The 21,811-nt window shown below is 37.3% G+C and overlaps 1 protein-coding gene across 1 annotated transcript in view; it reads left to right on the top strand.

The window, feature by feature from the left end:
• HHIP (hedgehog interacting protein) overlaps window positions 1-21,811 on the top strand; it is a 66,912-nt gene that overhangs the window by 2,004 nt on the left and 43,097 nt on the right. The window contains exons 2-4 of the mRNA XM_026042601.1: window positions 4,514-4,736; window positions 12,005-12,161; window positions 12,926-13,127. Of these exons, the coding sequence (XP_025898386.1) occupies window positions 4,514-4,736; window positions 12,005-12,161; window positions 12,926-13,127 (582 nt within the window). The remainder of the gene's footprint in view (window positions 1-4,513; window positions 4,737-12,004; window positions 12,162-12,925; window positions 13,128-21,811) is intronic.

The raw sequence follows: 21,811 nt of genomic DNA, 5'->3' as shown, positions 1-21,811 counted from the left end.
TTTTTTTTTTTTTTTTTTTTTTTTTTGTTTGTTTGTTTTTGTTTTTTAAATGTTTTTCTCCATCATATATCTACAGGCTAGAGTGGCTGTGACATTAACAGAGGTCTGAACACTAGCTTCTTAGAAAAAAAAAGTTGAGCATGCTCAGTAGACATTTTCATACTAGATTCTTGGTTAACATGTTGGGTGTTTGAGAATTTTTATGACCAGATTATTGATCTGTATTTACAATGAAAACACTACATTGCCTGTGGTTTTGGGAATGGAAATGCAGCTCCCATAATAAGCAGATACAGCATTGCACTGTCTTAAGTAAGATTTTGATATACGCTTATTGACAACTCTTTGCCTTCTAGTATCCTGGAATATCTGCTTGTTCGTATAGGGCTGCCATGCACAGCCCAGCACTGCAGGATGTAAGCTTGCCTACAGCCAGACAGGCAAAGAAGCTCTCTCTACCTTAGATGGCTTCACAGCCAAGGCTGTCAAGGAATGGCTGAAAAGTAATTGTTTTCAAGTGTGCCCTTTTACAATCATTTGTTTGCTCTGGCTCTTTCACGAACAAAGGCTATTGTTGAACACATCCAACTAAACAAATAACTCATCTTGGGGTCCCTTTAACAGCTGCCTTAGTACAATGATCTATTTACATATTACCCTAAAATTGAAACCGAACTCTTTAATGACATAATCCAGTGCTCTAGTACAGAAGAAGCATATGTTCAACCCAACAGCTGAACAATCTCGTAGGCATATGATTTTTAGCCATAAATGCTTCTCTACCAAATACAGCTTATTTCACCATTGCTTTCTGCTAACAACAAAATGACACTGCCTTCCTCAAACTAGGTATGACAGGGTATACGAAACACAGGGCTATACTCAATGTAAAGAATTTCTGTCTGTAGTGGTGTCTTCTTCCGTTCCTTCTTCTTTGCACTCTTCTTTCTGTTGATAAACCAATTTTGCATGCTATGCTTTCCTGTGCATTCCAGGATTTATCTTACCTTTAGTCTACCCATTTTACTTTCATGTGGCTAGAGATTAAAGGATGATCTTACAGATGTTGTAAATTAGTCAGCAGCAGGCATAATCATTATTAGGCATGTTGCAATAAATGTTTGGAAGTTTTACATATTTTCCAGAGCATAGTTAGTTTAAACCACTGCAGTCTGAAGGTTTCACATATGACTTTAAAAACTGAAGCAGGAAATTAGTTTACATTTCTTCAAAAGACCAAAGCCATTGTCAACTTTAAGGTCATTTTGTAAGTAGAGGTCCAACAGAAAGTGCCTTATTCAAATAAGTATTTCAGCTTTTGCTTAAAACTGCTTTAATATTCTTGAGGGTAAACAGATTATCAATTACTGAGGTTCAGGACAGAATGGGTGCCCCATCTCCCACCCAGTATAGAGTTATACATCAGACCTCACACAGAGCAAATATTAACACCCCCGTTTGCTGGAGCATTCTGAATGTTAAATAACATTATACTTGATTTTCAGATAATTGATTGACTCTCATTCCTTAATCTTCCGATTAGCTATTATATGACCAAGACTCATTCCAGAAACGACATGAGGGGGTGAATTCCTGTGGTTAATTCCTGGATAGCAGCTGCTCAGGAGGATTAGGATCCTTTTGTCTTAACTTTGACGCCTGAAATGTTGGCAAGCATTTCTTTGGCTGTATCACCAGGCAACGTCAATTATGTTTTCCACAAGAAACAGTAAATTAGCATTGCTATCCTGTCATTTTTTTTTTTTTTTCCCCGGGTCAAAATGCACTCTGGAGTCCTCCAGTAGACATACAGTGTTATGTGTGCATCACTGTGGAATTAGTTCAATAAACATGCTGAATATTTACCTAGTAATACCTAGTGTTTACTTGTACTTCTAAACATACCACCACACTGCTACCACAAGAAGGCCTGCTGCCTGAATGAGAGCGACTCACACATGGGAACATCTGAGACCTAAACAAAGCAGGTGATCCCGCGGAGCAGAGAAAGCACAGAGCTCAAGGGCTTGTAGGCATGCGCTGATTTTCTCTGGCAGGAACACCCCAAACTGTCATTTCTTCCTTACTTTACGAGACATCCCACATTCTTTGCTAACATCAGTATCTGATAGACTCGCAGTTATGAACAGTGCTTGTGCTCATCCCCTGCTGGCTTAAGACTTTGTACTACTTGGCAGGTCTTGACTGAACTATATAGGCAACTGACTCCCAGCAATGCAAGGTACCCTGTCAGGATGCCATCAGCCCAGAGGAAAGTGCAGCTCATGCTGCATGGACTGCTGCTGTGAGCACACACGCTCTGTTCTCCACTACCTAGACTGGGGTGCTGAAGAATATCAAGTCAAGTTCAAAGTTTCAGTTTTTATGCGTTTGTTTTAGTTATATGTTACATTTATTAATATGTTTACATTTAGTTATATGTTTATATGTAGTTATATGCTTAGCTATATGAGATTTTTAGTTCTTAAAGGCATTTTTCCCACCTCTGCTGTATCTAGAAGAACACCTAAAAGTCTCAGAAATAAGACGAAGGTTAAGAGCTCTGCCACTATGGCCCAGAGGAGCAATCTGGTAAAAAAAGCCTGAGCTTTTTCAGCAGCTGAAGGGACTAGGGCTGTGGAAAGAATTCTCCAAGAATTCAGAGCCAAGACAAACCTTTTACCATACATATAACATGCAATTAATTGATTACTGTCTTCAAGGCAGAAAAAGACAGCCCCTCGTTACAAAAGGCATGAGACACAACTATATTCTAAGGAAAAGTAGGAAGAGAGATAATGAACCATATGTGGCAGCTGTTGATCACATACTTACTTTAAAGGTACTGTGAAGCTGAGGATGATCTGAGAACAGCTATTCAAAAGGACAGAACATTTAATGCCTAATGCTGTCAAATTCAGAAGAATTCTACCTGAAGCCAATGACAGCTCCTCTGCAATAAGAGGAGCCAAAGAGTACAGACCAAATGCTGTTCTAATCAGTGGTTTAACGTTCAGATGGCCACTAAACTTCTAGGCGACCTTTTGACAATATATGGTAAGACTAAATGCTTTCCAAATTAAAGTTCCTGTAATTTGTATGTAACTGCAAAGGCCCTGTCATTTATGATATTTTGCTTATGTAACTATTTAAAACAATGCGGACTGCATTTCTCTCAAAAAATTTATGTAGTTATAAACTGTAAATAAAATGAGTTCAGAATTACGTTGTTGAACTAGTGCATCCTAGAAGACTGCTGGCCTGTGAGAGAGCATACTCAAGTTACAGACCAAAAGTCTACATATTGGATATTCTGAGTTATCAGAAATAACTTAGGTAATTCCAATCAACTTCATGCTACAAGAGAATGGCACATTGCAATCAAGTAAGTTCAGAGATATGAGCCATAGCAAAACTGGGACAATATTTTCAAATGCAATATTTATAAATATTTACACATTTTACAAAATACAGATATTTACACCATTTATATTTCTTAAAATAAATGTCTTGAAGACTTTCTTATAATTGTATTAAACAGGTTGCAGAAAGAACCTGTTTTTGTATTTTTATATTGGAGCAGATTCAGGCCCTCTCAACTGAGAACGCATTTCCTATCACCCACCATTGGTATGAATGATCAAAAAACAGTCCATGTGGTTAACAACAGAATAACAAAGTGCTCTGCATTGAAAGACTAATAAAGATGCCTGTGCTTTTTTACACCATCATTCACGATTTGATGACACTGTGCTCCTTAGGCTCCTGTGTTTATTTAAACACATCATCAATCGTGGTTTAGTGCTTCTCCAAAGACTATGCATAATATATGCTCCTTTTTTTTCAGGACAAAGTTATGGAGACAAACAGGGTGCTCCTTTTTCATTCATAAATAGAAATGTGTGGAAACCTATGCCTCTTCCCATTTCCAAAGAGTTTCTACTAGAAAGAGCAAAGACTAGAGCAGCATTTGAAGTATATATATATAAAAAAGGCACCTGCTAATGTCCAGAGCAATCATATCAGTAGTTGGACTGCAATGTAATTAACGACAACAACTATATATGCTTTTCCTGATATGTTCTGAAAGTAGAATTTTAGTTTTTAATCTTTAACATGTTTGAAAACCTCCCAAGTTGTACTTTTAAGCATTTCTCATAAGAGGAATGGGCACAAGGCCTGTTTCTGTAGCTCATCCTAATATGAATGATGTCTCTAGTGCCGAGATGACCTACGTCATTAAGAGACTGCAGGCTTGTGTCCATAGAGAACTTGAGTGCCAATATCCTTATCTGGGAAAAAGAAGCAAATACTTAAAATCTCACTGTACTAATGACCTTTTGAACACTTCATAGTAATAACTTTTGCATTTGATTATTCCAGGATGGTGACATAAAACATGATGCACTGATATTAACATGATGCATTTATATTAACTATATTGGTTAAATTAACATTATTACATTAGGTTATACAGTCTTTTTGTGTAAGCTTGGCAAACAGGTGATATGTTTGTTTGTCTCTGGTTTGTGGCTTGCAGATATTTTCTGTTACCAACAACACAGAATGTGCGAAGCTACTGGAGGAAATCAAATGTGCCCACTGCTCACCTCATGCTCAGAATCTGTTCCATTCACCTGAGAAAGGGGAGATACCCGAAAGAGAACTAGCTCTTCCCTACCTGTGCAAAGACTATTGTAAAGAACTCTATTATACTTGCAGAGGTCACATACCAGGTAAAACCTTTAACAAAATACGGGACTAAAAGAGGTCTACTTTGAAATGTTGATATTGTCTGAGGGGTTATAGATCCAGCTCCTAACTAGATAAAATGTCCCCTGATATCCAAGGGATTTGACCTGAGCAAAGACAGAACATCTCAGGGCCATCATGGTGCATCTTACATAGCAAGGTAAATATTTTGAGAACTTTCTTATTGCCCTCCTATTAAACTCTCCATGAAACTCAGAATTATCTGTTATAACATTTAAAGGCACCAAAAATATTATCTTTACTGAAATACCAGTGTGCTCGTTCAAAGCATGTAAGCAATTAGTTGCCCATCCAAAAGGCTCTTCCAAATGGCAGATAGCTTCAAAATGAAAGAAATAAAGGATGCTGGCTGTCTTCTGCAGATACGAAAAGCTGATGAATAAAGTGCCTTTTCTGGTTTTGTTACCCTAGAAACTGAGGGTTTTTTTCCATAGAGTTTAAAGCCCATTGAAATCAAAAGGAGCTATTCGATAGACTTTTGTGATCTCTGAATCAGTTCCAACTTGCTGTTAACAACCTAATTCTTAACTAAGCTAACACTTACTCATTGTAGTCAACAGGATTTACTGGACATAACCAAAACCAGAATCTGACCTGTGTTGTCTAAGGCAGTCACCAAATGTGTGCTATCGCTTGTAACCAAATCAACGAAGTAACCACAGAAGATGGTTCTTCAGAAATATTTTTAAAATCACTATTATATTAAATAACATCTTTGGTATTCTCAATAGTAAATTATTTATATCATTACAATTGTCATTTTTAAACTATGCTTTCTTCCTGGTCCAAGCACTAGTTATAAATAATGTCACACATGAGAAAATAATCAAACAAGTGAAGGATTTTTTTTTTACTGGCAACACAGTCTTGAAAGCAGAGTTGATAAAGATATGAAAAATGAATTTATGAATAATCATTTTTAACATATGAACAAAGTTCTGTAATGTAATAAATATAGAGTCTACTTTAAGTGGATTAGATTTGGAGGAGAGCTTTTTAATTGCGTGTGTACAATGTGTACTTGTTTTCTGTGAGATTCCAAGAGTGCAGGTTTTTTTTGCAGTGTTGTTTTACTGACTTGAGAAAACATTTTGAATTGAGTTACTTTTTCCCTTTAGTGTGGTCTAACATGTATCTCAACCCATTCAAATATGAAAATATTATTATTGTCTTTATAAACTAAGAGATGTTTCTAAGGCTTTCTCAAACCAGCTGTTTCTTGCTCTTTATCACATTCCCAGAAGCAAAGCAGAATAGATCACAGTTGCCAAGACTGCCTGATGAACAGCGATAACAGATTAGATATTTTAAATGTTTGGCCCATATAAAAAGTCAGAGGCTTTTTTTTTTTTTTTTTTGACATGAGTTTATAACTAACACAAATGATTAGCATATTCTGCAGATCATGTCCCTCATTATTTGTTTTGTGAAATTCTATGTTTCCGAGGAAACAAACTTTCTAATTGGAAAAGGTAAAATGGAAAAGGGAGAAAGAAGGAGACAGAGAAGGAGAGAGAAAGAGAATGGGGTGAGCAGCACAGGAGCTGTAGCCACAGGAACCTCACTCCTCAGATCAACATATGTGGTGACGAATGACAAATTTATTTTTCTAGAAAGTTTGTGTATATGTAAAACTGCTGAAGTGCATCAAGATGTCAAGTGCTTTTTGTGACCACCCAGGTTGCCTTGAAAGATAAGCAGATGAAAGCATAACTTTAGCACTGGACAGAGCACTGTGCTTTGCAGAGAAAGAGCTTACATACTTCAGCATCAGTTAGAATAGGGCACTTCCTACATCCATCAGGTGCTAATAATCATTCTGAATACTTGTTCTGAAAGTGGGCTGTACTAATACAAAGTCATTCCATACTTATATCCGCCGATGAATTTAATTTAGTGATTTGATTGGCCCACATGTTTGCTGGTGCATATACTTGTATTGCCTGGAGGTTTTAAGATTCAGGTCCCTCTTCCTGAGAAGATGGCCTGTAAGATTTTAATATACTTTAATATTTTTATACATTCCAAAACACAGATAATTAAATGAGAGTTTATTTTCTGGACATTCACAAACAGGGTTTTCTAATGTGCTTGTGGGACCTGTCTATCTATAATAAAGCTTCCTGAAAAGGAAAGAAAAAAAGAAAATAATGAAGCCATGTTTTAAATATAGCCTGGAGGATTAAAGAAAGACGTGGAAATTAACAGGCTCCAAATCCTACTTCTCTGCCAGTGATTCACTATGCGTTTGTTAAAAAGTAAAACAATTCCTCTTTCTCCATTAAGGAGTGCTGATTGTTTCTGAACATCAATAAAAAGAAGTTTAGGAAAATTGCTGACTACAAAAATGTTTTTATCCCTTAAATCCTGTATAAATTAGAAATATTATTACTGACTTAACATGTCAGACATCTTTTTCCAAAACTGAAATGTTAACAACACACATTAATCAAGAAAATGGAGAAATTATAAACCAGCATTTTGATAAGTTAGCTCCAGAATAATCCCCGGAAATTCATGTATTCTTCTTTTTCCATTTGCAAAGTCAAAAACTCTAGTGGACCTCTGCTTACCCATTAATGATGTTTGCATCAGAATTGCCATTGACTTTTGTGGGAATTTTAAATATCCAGGGAATAAATGGATTTGATCCTTTATTCAAAGAGGATAATAGCTGTTAGAGTTGTATGGATATGTTACCACAGGAGGGTGTAATGTTTCACAAAAATCTATGAGCATAGAACTTCCCTGATTCATCCCAGATGACTAATGAAGTGACCTAATGAAGTCTCTTCAATCAACATTATTTTTAACTTCTTCAAGGTCATAAGAGAAGACTGCCTAATATTTACTAGCAGTATGGCTAAATAAGAGAGGACTGGCTGATCCTCCCTTCAGGTATATGCAGAAACTTCATGCACGCCAATGGCAGTGACATATTGTAAGGAACAAATTTGTGCCACGGCCAGACAGGGGTCTGCCATCCACGGACATTGGGAAGATGTTAAACTGTGTTAATCCCCTCTGCGTCTCTTTGCAAGAAAAGGGTTTCAGATAACTGTGGGTAAACCCACATCTGGGTCCAGATCTGAATCCAGGCCTTACCAGAAAAAACGCTAAATGTGATTTTTTTTTAACTCCAGAACTTCAACCCAAAATGAAGTAGAAATCATCAGAGAAATTCTCAACACTTCTGTAAGTTCTAACATAGCCAACTAATGACTTGGAAAAAAATTGTGAAGGCTGTTAATGTTGCTACTGCTAATAAGAGCAGCAAGAGGATTAATCCTGGCATTGCATGTGTGCAGGTTATGCAATGTACGAGCATCACAAGATTAGGGCAGTCACTTGAAAAAACAGAAGGAAGTGATGTGAGCTGCCACTGCACCTATTAGGTTCTGAAATAATCCATTGGGAATAACCTCTTAGATTTGTTTTTCACTACAACCTGAGAAGAGTGAGGAGAGCCCATTTGCTGTCAACAAATTTACGTCTAACTGTACAAAGTGCAATTCTCAAAAGGAAAAAAAAACAGTATTTTTTCTTAATAAAATACCATACTGTATATTCAAGGCCAATAAAGTAGGAGGAAGAAAGTAGGGGAGTCTGATTTCTAGATGCTCTTTACACCAGCGTAGGTCTACTCAAATAAATGGATGATATTCAATCCCATGTGCAGTACAAACAAGGAAGAGAGAGAACAGTAACTTCACTTGCTGCAAGGGCTGGGATAAATGCTGAGATGATTCAGTAATTTATCAAAGAGAAGAGGCAGAGTAATGGTTAAGCAAGGAATTTGGTGAAGTAGAACTTGGTGAAGACACATAGAGCGTTTGGAAACCCTGGACCACAAATACTAGTGGAGAGAGAAGGTGAGGTTCAGCTGAGAACAGAAGTCACTTTGCTAAAAGTTCTGCCTTTGAGTTTGAAATCATGCAATATTGCCATGTTTTTTAAAAAATGAGAACAGAGAAAGCCTTCACTGTAACTACCTTAGCTCAAAAGTTTGTTTATCAAGAATAGTTAGATTTGCAGGACAGAAAGTTTTAAAGGCACAAAAATATAAGCCTGTGCAAAACCTGACATGGACAACACTTAAACATTCTGTTTAATCTTTCTCTACAATTCAGGTTTTCTTTGTTGGCACAGTCACTACTCTGCCAACACCTACACAATTGGTAGGGAAATTGTAATGAGATATATATATATATTTAAATACATTACTATAATTCACACAGGCTCAGACATTGCAGTCTTCACTCTGACACGTTTCTCATAGAGGCCGTGACGGAGCTCTATCTGACAAAACTCAAATTGAGCAAAATGAACTTTTTTTCTTGAATAATTCTAATATTAGGGGAACTTGCCACAGACATTTCTTCTGGACATTGTACAGTCAGTGAACTAAATGGCAAACTATGCTAAAGCCTTTAAAATCTAGACATTAGAAAGGAAATACTAAGTGACTATAAACAGATAGGAGAGTACAAGTGAACTGCATTGTAATTGTCTTTCTTAAAGCCATTTGTATGCTGAATCTAGCATATATATCATAGCAGCAGATCTTTTTGTAAATTATGGTTTTCTTACAGAACAAAATTTCATCCCTGATACAGAGCTGAATCTGTCTTTACAGAGGCTACATTCCTTCTTGTAATGCCATAATTTCAGAATTTATTGATAATGCAGATTTTCATAATTTAATTCAAACCTCCCTTTCCAAGAATGTTCCTAAGAAAAATGGAAAGTAAGCCGTAGTTTTCTCTGGAACCTGTTGAAGTATTTGCTAAACAGCAAAAAGCAAATGCAGTACAACACATACTTAAGCTCATGATAGGGTATTGCGTAGGGAAAAGGGCATATAAAGGTCTTGCATATAAAAAAAAAGGCATTGCATAAAGCATTAGGTGAGTGAGTTTGCATCTGATTATAATTTGTAATTAATATCTACTGAGTAAACAGCATGATCATCATATGATTTCAGTTGTTCTTACTGAAGATAAATTCCAAGTTTATCTTCAGTAAATAGTAGATAGGATACTTAGAAATCGTACCCATCCAAGTTGCTATTGCATTTTCTTTACTGATGTAGTACATCTAGGGGAAAACATTATTAAAGAGAAAACTGTGTATTCTTGAGTCAAGTAAGATCAACAACAAGATTTTAGATTACCTTTTGATTTTGGCATTATATCTACAAAACTCTGGAATACTGGCCCATGATTATATCAGAGTTCTTCTTCAGTTGTTCCATTTGAAATTATATCTCCTATTTTTTTCCAACTAACAACTAGAAATTAAAAACAGCTCCACACAGCTGATTATTTACTGAAGCTCCAAATCATGCTAATTAAACTTTTGCACCACAACACACCACCATGTGTTTCCAGATACTATTTTATAGAAACCAAAGTCAGACTTTGTCATGTTATTTGTCCAATATTTTTTAAGAGAAGATACATATGAAAAGAAGTATAGTTGGGTGGGAGAGGCTTTCCACTCCACAAAAATTCTGGGTTCTAAAAAATTTTCCTATTCCACATAAGGAAGAAATTGAACTCTTTCGAAATTTTCCATGAAGAAAGCCACAGAGGGACCACCCCAGGATAGCTAATAAAGTAGTTGTTAGGACATTTACTTGGGAAATGGGAGACTTAGGGTCAAACTCTTGCTTGACGGATGAGGGGCATTGACATGAATATTCCTTTTCCTAATGAAACACCCTAATTACAGGACATTGGGGTATAGTGACATGAGGTTTGCTGTCTGGTTCTCTCTTTTCATTCAGACCAGAAGTTCCGCTTGTACCAGAAATATAATTTGAACTAAAATTTTGTCAAAACTGATAGTGTTTCTGAAAAAGCTTTGCTTTTAAGAAATTGGCATTTTCCAATGAAACACATCTGTCCTTGATCAGCTCTTATTATAAGTTGTAAGCCAGAGGTTTTATGGCCAAGATCTATGGATTACTGCATTACTCACAAGTGGTAAAGCCATGCATAAATTAGGCCTCTAATTCCAATTAAATGCCAATAAAACCTCTACACTGTATCGTATAATTCTGAATGCTGTGTATCCTACGGATTAAATCCTGGACCGTAGAACATCCTACCACAGTGTGCGAGTAGTGCAAAGAGGAATAAATGTGCCTTAAGACAGACTATCGTAACAGATCTCATACTAAAATACTACATGTACAACTAGCGAAATTCTACTATCTTAGATAATAAGTACTTTGATAGTAATGATGAAGAACTGGGTGAAAATGACTAGAAAAATCTCGTGGACAAAAATACATGTCCTTGCTGTCATAAAGCTAGCACAGTATCAGTAATGGCAGGCTTTTTCCTCACAGACTCTCATTTTACCAAGTTGTGTTTCTCTGGTCTTCAATCTCTTTCCCTTCGTAAGCCAAAACATAGAGCCCAGCTTTCATGGGAGGCAGCTCAAAGGCAGCCCCGGGGCCGCGGGAGCCATCCCCGCTGCGCTGTGGGGCAGCCGCAGCGCTGTGTATTCAGCCCCTGCCGGCGCGCGGAGCGGGGCTGCGCGGCACTAAGGTGCCATTGAAGCCCTGCTTTGCGCTGCCTGACACAACTCATTATTCACCTCCCAGGCTGTCGTCCTTTGGTGCCAGCATTCCACAAAATCTTTACTGCATATCTTCTCCCGAAGTCTGTACCAGAAGTTTTAGTACAGCATGCCACTTCTAAAAAATTAAATATGTGATGAGTTACCTTCTTTCATGAATTTTTCCATGTAACGGCTAGTAGCAGAATATGCTAGGTTTTCCTTAGGTAACTAATGACAGTAAGGATTAAGTATAAAGCCCAAAGGAAGAAAGAAGTATTAAATGGAAGCTGCTTATGCTGTTCTGCAGCAGTTACTGCGCTTCGTTCATAGGGCTGATATCAGGGAAAAACCTATGACTGCCTGAACTCTGAACTTTGTCTCTGAAACTTTTTTAAGACTGAGCTGGTATTTTGAATGAATTGYTTTTTCTTGATTAAGCACACTGCAATTAAGGCTTAATACAAATACAGATGTATAAACTCAAAAGGTAATGCTCTATTTTTGTACTTGCTCAGAGCAGGCCTCCTTTGCAGATGGTACTTTGTTTAAAACCGTTTCTGTTTCCACTCAATATATGATCTGTCTGAAGATCAGTGTGATGGCACAAAACTGCGGACATGACAGCACACTAAATATTTGTATGCTTTCTTGTATTTTTAAGGTTTTCTCCAAACTACAGCTGATGAGTTTTGCTTTTACTATGCAAGGAAAGATGGTGGTGTATGCTTTCCAGATTTTCCAAGAAAGCAAGTGCGAGGGCCAGCCTCTAACTCCCTGGACCACATGGAAGAATATGACAAAGAGGAAGAGATCAACAGGTTCATAAAGATAAATGCTGTTTAATCTGAAAAAAAACTAACAAAGCCTGTGGTTTTCACAGTGAACCAACTTGGTCTGTGCTTATGCTCAGCAGCTGTGTTTGCCAGATGTTATTTTCTTTTGCTGCTGCTAGTATACATTGAAAAAGAAAGTTAAATTAGCTTCAGTACTTCAGTACCTCCTAATATTTAAGTGATGGATGATGTGGTATGATCATATATACGGCTTCTGAGTGATTTCAATCTCAATTTTAAATTAGTAAACTACTGCAGTAAATTTATTATTAAAATATCTATTTTAGGATTTTCAAATGTGTATTTGCCATTGTGAAACTAATTACATTATTTAAATAAACTGCACCATAATAAGTCATTATTTTTAAATGGACTGTAGAAACCAAATTTTTTCAAAATGTGGAGTTAATTGGAATTTACTATGTTAATTATAGGGTAGATTTTTTTCTAATTACCTGTTTTTTTCCTCTTTTTTAATCACATACCTGGCATTTCAGATCTAGGATGACTCAATTTTCTCTGTCTTGTGTACAAAACTAATTTTGCTCAAGTCAGATTCAAACTCACCTTCCATATGATCTGCTTGCATACATCCAAGGAAGTAATTTATTCCACCTTATATTACTGTGTTTGGAGTCTGCAGTGATATCACTGCAGAATATTCCTTGTATCTCTTAGGGACACTGTTGTATCATGGTTCCAAGGCAGGATAAATTGCTGACTTTTTAATTTTCTTTTTTTTTTTTTAGAAAACACAAGCACAACTGCTTCTGCATTCAGGAGGTTGTGAGTGGACTACGGCAGCCTGTTGGAGCCGTTCATTGTGGGGATGGCTCTCACCGCCTCTTTATTCTGGAAAAGGAGGGATATGTGAAGATTTTCAGTCCTGAAGGAGACATCATCAAGGAACCTTTTTTGGATATACACAAGCTTGTTCAAAGTGGAATAAAGGTTGGAATTTTTACTTATCTCTATCTGTTTATATTTTAGCCTGTATATAGGGGAAAGGGAAGAAACTTTTTTTTTTCAGAAAATACTGTAATGTAAATAATATAAAGAAGAGTAAYGATAACAGACACCACAATAATAACTCACAGAACTGAAGCATAGTGAAAACTCTTCTTTGTTTCAGAAGATAAAAAGATARCATCTAATAACTGAGATCACATTTTTCTCTGTCCCTCCTTTTTTCCTCACTTTAAATCTTGAAGAGGCTCTGTGACACCATCTTCACACCGCCCTATCTTTATATCTGCATCATTTGCATTCATTCCCATCCCACTGAATTCAGCAGAGTTTGCTGGGATTACAGTGGGAGCAGGTTTGGCCCAAGGCCCAGCCTGCTTGGGCTGAAGCCCGAGCCCAAGCTGGAGGGTCSAGGGCACTCCCGAAGGCTCCCTGGGAGAGGGACAGCAGCGCTCATTCCCTCTGGGCTCACCCTCAAATGTGGCACAAGCTGCCCTTGAGGACAGGCACCTTCCAAAGGGTTAGGGTTTGAGATAGACCTCGAAAGTGATTGAACTTCTAAATTCCACCATGCGGGCTGCTTGGTGAAACAACTCATAAAGTTTAATGGGAAGACTGTTCTTGACAATTATGGCTATGGGAGCAAAGCTGGTGGTGATTGGACAATGAGGGGAATACATTGGAGGGCACAGTGGGAAATTACACCTAGATATGACAAAATAAATCCCGGGGTAAGTACCACTAAAAACCTGCAAAGTCTACTGGGAGATATTTTACTTAGGAAATGTCATAAATGTTGTGCCATGTTGATTTCTTGTCAGATTTTACAGCAGCATCTCAGATAAAATTCACATATATGAAGCAAATCAAAATTGTGATCAAGTTTTGCCTAAGAGAGGCACCATAAAGATTGTGCACCATAAAGAAACCTAATGGATTAAGTAGGATATACTGGTCTGCTCTTGGCAAAGTAATTTTTAAATAAGATCATTAAAGAAMTATATTGATTTAAAATGCATTTTACATTCTAACTAATCACTTTTGTGTTATAGATATAATGTCAATAATTCAATTTAAGATAGCATTTTCTGGGAGGAAATCTTGAGTCCTTTTTGTTTTGTTTTGAAACAGAGGGATAAATGAAATTGACACCTTTTTAAAAAAAATATGTTTCTGGGATTTCTTGAACACTTCCCTTTTTATCATTTACAAGACTCTGAAACAAGAGGGACTAATCATAGGCATTTTTGAAAATCAATCTAAGTCTGACTCAGATTTTTAATTTGAAAATCCTAAAAGTTTCTACTGACGAAAACTGACACTGAAACTTTCCGCAGAACTCTTATCAGTCACAAACAAACATTCCTGAAGGAAACTTTTACAGCTGGAAATGACAGACAAGACCAGGTAGAACACTAATCTTCCATATCTGCTGATAGAGGGGTCAAGAGATGGTGACTGATTTCTTTTCGTATATGGAAAGAGGAAATTCAGCATTGATATAGTCTTAATATTGAGAACACAGAGAAGCAAAGTTGGTGAAAAATGACTTTTCCAAAGAATAATCTTGAAAGTATGCCTTGAAGTTGGTATAACCAAGAAAAAGAAGTATTTCCTTCATAAAAATTAACACTGGACTTAAGTTCTGATCTCACTAACATAATTTCCCTCATCTGGTGTTTAGATATACAGGAAAACAGCATACAAAAATGAGCAAGGGAGGTGACTGCACTGAAATCAGCCATGGCATAATCCTAAAAAGATGCTATTTCGCTCCTCTAATACAGCTAGTGGTCCCTGTGTTGATGAAATTCATTTGGAGCACCCGGAGGTTTTCTTAGTGAGCTCCTGGTCATTCTTCCGTGGTGCATCTAACCTAAGCACACAATTAGGATTAATCTCCATTTGCTTCTTGGCAGTCTTTCCTGTCTGTAGCTATAAATGGAGATTAAGTAAATAGAACGGTAAAACTTGGTGCTTATGTTTTATTGTTCTGTTGCCTTTCAGTGCTCATTGAAGTCAATGCGGTCTCTGCTTAAAAATTACTGCTGTGGTAATATTTATTGACTTTCACCTAAACTAGGTGATTTAATTGTAGGAAGTTCAAATGAAAGAGAAGAAAATATGATTTTACATGTAGTCAATATTTCAGAGGGAATTATCACAAGCATGCAAATAGATTTCATAATGGTGAGAGAGATGCTATGAATGGATGAAGGTAACGTGAGCTTCAGGGAGGTCTTACAAAAGCAGATGCAGGATTCCTGAAAGTAAAAAAGACCAGAATCTGAGCATCATTTTTTCTCTGCACATCTTCCAACTACTAATCCTCTTTGACAGCACAGTTAGGAGGAATGTGTTTTGCTGTTCTGTTTTTCAACTTGCTTTTTAGAAACCATAGATGATTCTTAATGAAGAAGTAACTAAATCAACATCAGTTGCTCTTTCCCTGGTATTTTGTGTTACATTGGSTACACGATGTCCATATCTATGTCCATATGTCCATTGATCTTTGACTGACTCCTCCCTGTCAGTTGTAGCTTTTTATTCCATATCTCTGGAACATGGTGAAAAGAAAAGAGCTTGGCACAACCATCTCATCCCAAAAGGATTTAAGGGGGCTTCTAGTTGGAATTTAGCACATGACCCTGGCCTCTCCCGGTTAGGAATATATAGCTCAGTGGAGTGATGAAAATATYGTCTGATTTTGTGCCCATTGACCTTACAGAGAATGCCAAGTAGGTGGCATAGATGTAGAAGGAAAAAAAAAAAGATTTTACCATCAAAAATGGATAGCCTGTACCACAAAGTCTGTAAGTTCAATGCTCTTCATTTGACCCTATGATTTACTGCTCCACTGTATTGTGACAAAGAAGGTTGTTAGYCATGGAACAATATTCGACAGCTTTTCCTTCAAAGTTATGCAGCAAGGACAATTTTAATACAAAAGTGTCACTACAGGTTTTTGTTTTCAGACTCATTTTCACTTCTATTATTTTCTTTCTAACTATTGCTAGTATAAGACAGATGGAAATGTTGAGCGAGAAGCTATTGAACTGATTACAGTAATAATTTTATTTCACTGGAGTTTGAGGAGACCTTCATTGTGTATCAAGATAGCTCTGATGCATCTAAATATACTATTAAAAAGACAAGATAATTGAAAATTTTAAAAATATTATTAGCCAAATAGGAATTTGACCTATACTGCAATCATCAGAAAAAAAAAGAAAGAAAAAGAAAAAGCCTCAGAGCAATAGCCTGAGGTTATTTTAAGTGCTTAGAATTTACCATTCCTTGAGATGGAACAGTGCTGAATATGGTCCTATTACTAGCTCACCTAGTACCCAAGAGTATACTTATACAAAAATGCTGAATACTCTAGAACTTCCTACTCCAAATTTTCTTACTACTGTGCCTTAACATTATTGTATTAATTATATTATTTCCCAAGATGTGGAGACCTTAAGGAGACACTATTTTAATATAACCTTTTACATGAATTTTTACTCTCTTTTCTCATTTATTGAGTTTTATGACATATATTGGTCTAAAATATGTTGTTCAGAAGGTATCCAGGTATGATTTCACACCAAAAAAAAAAAAAAAAAAAAGAAGAACCTATCATTACTCTTGGGAGTCAAATGTTATAATCATCTTCCAAAATACTTTCTGAAAAGCTAAGTAACTCTTTGGCTTTCACTGAAGGGAATTTTCTCTCAATCCTTACATCATTTTTGTGGTCTTTCCCTACAATCATACCTCTTTTCAACATCCCTTTAAAATTAAGGACCTCAGAACTTAATACAGAGTAGCCAAGTTTACAACTCACAACTGCCAGTGCTAAAATCCTGTATCTGCATGGTCGTACATTCTGCAGCCAGCCTGTGTTGCAGTCAAGTTTTTTTTCTGTTACACTTTGTTTCACACAGCAAGCAGAGCAGAAACATCTCCAGAATGGGTATCCTTAAAACTGTTCTTGTGGAACTACCATTTGCACATGCATAGAGATCAGTTTTTTAAAACTAGCAATAAAGTTTTAATAGTACCTCTCACAGATGTACCGTGACAAAGGSCAAAGCCTCCGGGAGAGGAAAGGGCAGGGGAAGAAAAGGAAGGACAGAAAGGGACAGTAAATGTCAATGAAATAGTGTTGGAGATGCTGTTGAGGGTATATGAGTTAAGAAGTTAAGACTCCTTGACCATGGTCGCCACCTTCACTGATCTTAGAAAGGCTTAGATTTTAATAGAAACTTTCCCTAAATCTTAACACATTTACTTTTTTTGTGCTACYTTCAAATTACTCAGTAAAACTAGTTTTCCATGCTTTTCTAATACTCATTTTTTAAAATTCTATATTCATCCTATATAGTTCTTTTAAATTATTTTAATACTTCTCTTTGCAGGGAATAAGATGCATACATGCCCAACACCCATTATTTTAAGTGTTTACTTAGCTTAAGTCAATGAGTAATACTCTTACACAGAGTTAAAATGCAGATATAGTCATCAGAGTAGGTCAGCTGTTTGTCCTAGCAGAGCACAAGCAGCCTCCAGGGCTGCAGAGCCGTACGCAGGAGTGACTCCGCCGAGGCAGGTGGGAATCTTCCGTGAGCGGGAACACACAGAAGGGGATTCAAGGCRAGACCCTTAGGAGTGGAATGGGACAGACGCAGGAGACCCGTGTTCCTAACAGCTCACGTGTTCAGCAGATGACTATTAAAGTAGAGTGTCAGATATTAAATATGCTGACTACGATGCTATGAGTCAACTATTCCAGAACTTCTCAGGGTGAAATGAGCACCTTGTCTCCATAAGCAACTTTTTACAGCAATGCAGGGTTCGTAATGAAAGTTCTACTATGCCTTCGTGTGTGTTTGCATCATGAGGTAACATTTAGTCGCATGATTACATATTGCTCAGATTATTTAGTATAAAATACAAATCGAAAAACAGAAAAAACAGCACTACCTCCGTCATTGACATGGCATGGTTCAAGGTTTTTATAGGTTATATACAGCCTCTGTGGTGAAGAGTGCTACTATAGAAAACTGAAATAAAACCATAAAATCTATTTAAAACTCAGTGGGTGAATAGACACAGCTTGTCTGTGCTATTTGCTGAATTGTATGTACCATTTATCATCACTAAAACTCCCTGCATATTCCTTCAGACAGTGGATATATATATTTATTTTAGCATTATGTTTTGTTGCGCAGACCTCAGTTAAACCTTACACTTTGCATTGATACCAGTGGGATTCTGTTACTGATGAGGGCACTGCAATACCTGAGCAGTAATCATACTAGTTCTCCCATGAAAAAACAGTTCAATGAAGGTATTTTCCCCTGAATTCTTATGTGGGTGTGAAACTAATGAACCTTCTTCAGCTTCTTCTTTCCCCTGGCCTCACCGAACAAGGTGGGGGCTGCTCCATTAACCAGTAGTTTATATGACCACAGAGGATATCTTCTGTCATCTGCTCCCTAAGAAGCTAAATTTGCAGMTGCTACTAAATTTGTGACCAATTACTCCCCAAGTGGGAAGTATTCTTTTGATGCACAGAGAGAATGGGAAGCAGCACAAAGTATATATTTCTCTCCAGGCCTTTGAAGTGGAAGGAGAATTGGGTGTTCCTATTAAAATCTCTTCTTTCGTCAACCTAATGGACCTGCAGCTCTTCAAAGTTACTCAGAAACTATAACAAAAAACAAAACAAAACAAAAAAAAAATCCCTGTGTCGATGGGAAGTAAATCTTTGTCCGACTGCACCAAGCTCCCATCTACCTATGAAAAATATYGGCAGAGCACTAAAATAACTGTGTTAGATTAGAGAATATAAATATGGCACATACCATTTTAGGGGCAGTGCAAGATTTCATTGACCTTTAATTCTAGAATTCACTCCACCTCTGCTAAGCATAAACACTATTTGCCATCCTGCTCCCGTACTTGTACCAATGGATAGTTAAATGCTAAGTCTGTTTAAGGTACGTGCATAGACCCAGGCCGGCTGGCAAGGCAGTACATTYATTGGATAATACAGTGATAAGTTCAGGGGTACTTACTTTTGGTTTCCTGGCTTTCCTGTCTGCTGGAGTAATGAAAGGAGACACTTGGCCATCCTTGGCGAGAAGCGGAGCTGCCCGTTGTGCTGYACTTCTCTGCACGTCGCTGCTTTTCTCCCCAGCTGGCCAAAAGAAACACAAGGCGACCGGTGCAYGTACAGACCATCTTTCCCCTGGGACACAGCAGGCAGGGACGTGATGAGGCTGCTCTCCAACCAAGGGCTTCTCTGCAAAGCCAGGTAGAGTGAGAGGCCRTGCGGCTTTTCCGCTCATTCCGGAGGGCGCCCCTCGCCTGTGACCTGCCCGCTAGGAAGTTCAGCAAAGTGGTTTTAAATGTCTTGCCCTAAATTTTTTCAGCAGTGATGAGTGTTTTATAATCATGATTTCTGAGAGGGTGATAAAACTTTTGCGAGGATTTAAAATACTTAAACTGTACTCAGAAATTGTCAAGTCCAAAGAGGTAACTGGGAACTCTATAATGGCAGTGAAATGGGCCTAGATTTCCCATTAGACTTATGCAAGTCTTGATTATTATCCTAAGGGACATAAAATAGTCATTTGGAAGGGGCTGCATCTTATCACCATATAGTGTTTGTTACTTGCATAGAAATCACAGGAATGCATGTGCCCAAAGCTCTGGAGACCTCTGTTTTTGTATGAGAGACTGAATTAGATAATCACACTCCAGATAGCAATTGTGGAGCAGTGCAGTGATTCCCAGGTTGTGACCTGACCAGATGAAGAATTGCCAGTTTATTCTACGGAAATTTGAATCAACAAAACAATATCGTTTCTGTTGATTTTGGGTAGCATGTCTTAGACTTGAGGAGCTGAGAGGGGAAAGAAGATAATACTTTATCATTTTACATGCACATGTGTAGATTTTAATGTTCTGTGTTTCCTTCGGAGGAATCCCATGGTGCCAATTAACCTAACTTATTCCAAAACAATTCTCTGTTTGGAAAGAATAATTTTCATTGTGGGTGTTCCATGAAATTGTATGCCTCATACCCTGTTATTACTGAGATGTGTGTAGTGCAATGGAGAGTGCCAGTTTCTTTTCCATGCACTGTATAGATTATAGCTGTATCCCACACACAGTGCTAGATAATCCCTGTTTTAATTCTGTTATGTGCAAAAATCCTTTCTGAACATTTAGCAGATTTAAAAACACAGAAATGCATCATCTTCTGAAAATGCATTTGTTAAAACTGAATATTGAATTTAGAAGTGATCAAAACCAATAAATAACATGGTGATTATCTAATTAAATGGCAAGTATTTGCTGAAATGTAACAGGCAGATCATGATATCCAAAACTGAATGGCAAAGAAGACATAAAGTTATGCAGAGAATTCCATGTTTTTAGCCAGCATAATTTCAACCACATGATTTCCTTAAGCGGGAGGACTTTGAACAGTTCACTACGGCCACCAGGTTGACCATCACGGTGTTTCAGGGAGCCCATGAAGGAGGTGACACCCRGTGTCGTAGAGATCTCCTCTGGGCTTCTTGCCCTCCATCCCAGCCATACGACTCTACATCCCTTGCACCACTCCATTTAGAAAACGGGTCCTGTCTCTTGTCTTAAATGAGATTCAGGATTGAGGAACATGTAAGCTTTGGTAGTTAGCACAGCCCATCATCTATTCCTACATGAATTTCCCTCAAATGCCACAGAACAATTTTCCTGTGCAGCCTCTTGCACAGTTTTTCACACAGGCTCTGAAGTCCTATTCCTTAAACAGGATCTACAAGTCGGTTTAAGGGAGGAACAGTTCCCTTTCTCCAACAGCTCATTGGATATATATTATCATGTTTTCCACCCGCTTTATTGCCTTTTCAGTTAAAATTGGATAAAACGATCTGTCCCTGATTGAATGGTTTATATATAATTTTAGTTATAAAAACCATTCAGAACTAATTTTTCCTTTACTGAAAAAAAAAGCCCTCCAAAAGACGAAACCACTTAGGAGCTGACACTTATTTTTTTCACTCTCAATGTCTGCCTGCATTCTCATATTGCTGGAATTTTAAAATAAATTATTCCATAAATCTCAATAAAGTAATATTCACTCTTAGGTTTAATTTGGAAAATGGAATATATGATCTGTGGGAGTGAGCCCGGCAAAATACTTTCACTCACTTGTTTTTAATTTACAGCAGATATTTTTAAAATTCTTGATCTATCTTTATTGGCATTGAATCTCAATCCCTACAGTTGAATTGCAGCAAATTTATGTAATAAACACCATTTTTTATCATAATTGAATGCCTAAGAAAGAAAGGAGAGAGTAAGCAATTCACCCCTTTTCACCCACGTTTATATTTTCACATTCCTAATAATTCCAGGAGCTTTTATCAACTATATTTTCAATTACTGTAACAGCCCAGAAACACACCACAAATGCTATAGGATGAATGGATCTGAATGACACTGTCTCAGACACATGGCAGGAAAAAGAGAATTTTTTTAAACCAAACTGTATTAGAAAAATGGTACTTACCCAAACCTGAAGTAACTCTACCAGTTTTTGGAAGTGTGGGTCATTTTCATGAGGTGTCGCTTTGTTTAGCTACATTAGTGCATACACTAAATTT

Source organism: Nothoprocta perdicaria, unplaced genomic scaffold (assembly GCF_003342845.1).
Source record: "Nothoprocta perdicaria isolate Ctin4 unplaced genomic scaffold, notPer1 scaffold_31, whole genome shotgun sequence".
In the NCBI taxonomy this organism is placed as follows: Eukaryota; Metazoa; Chordata; class Aves; order Tinamiformes; family Tinamidae; genus Nothoprocta; species Nothoprocta perdicaria.
This window is presented reverse-complemented; position numbering and strand designations above follow the sequence as displayed.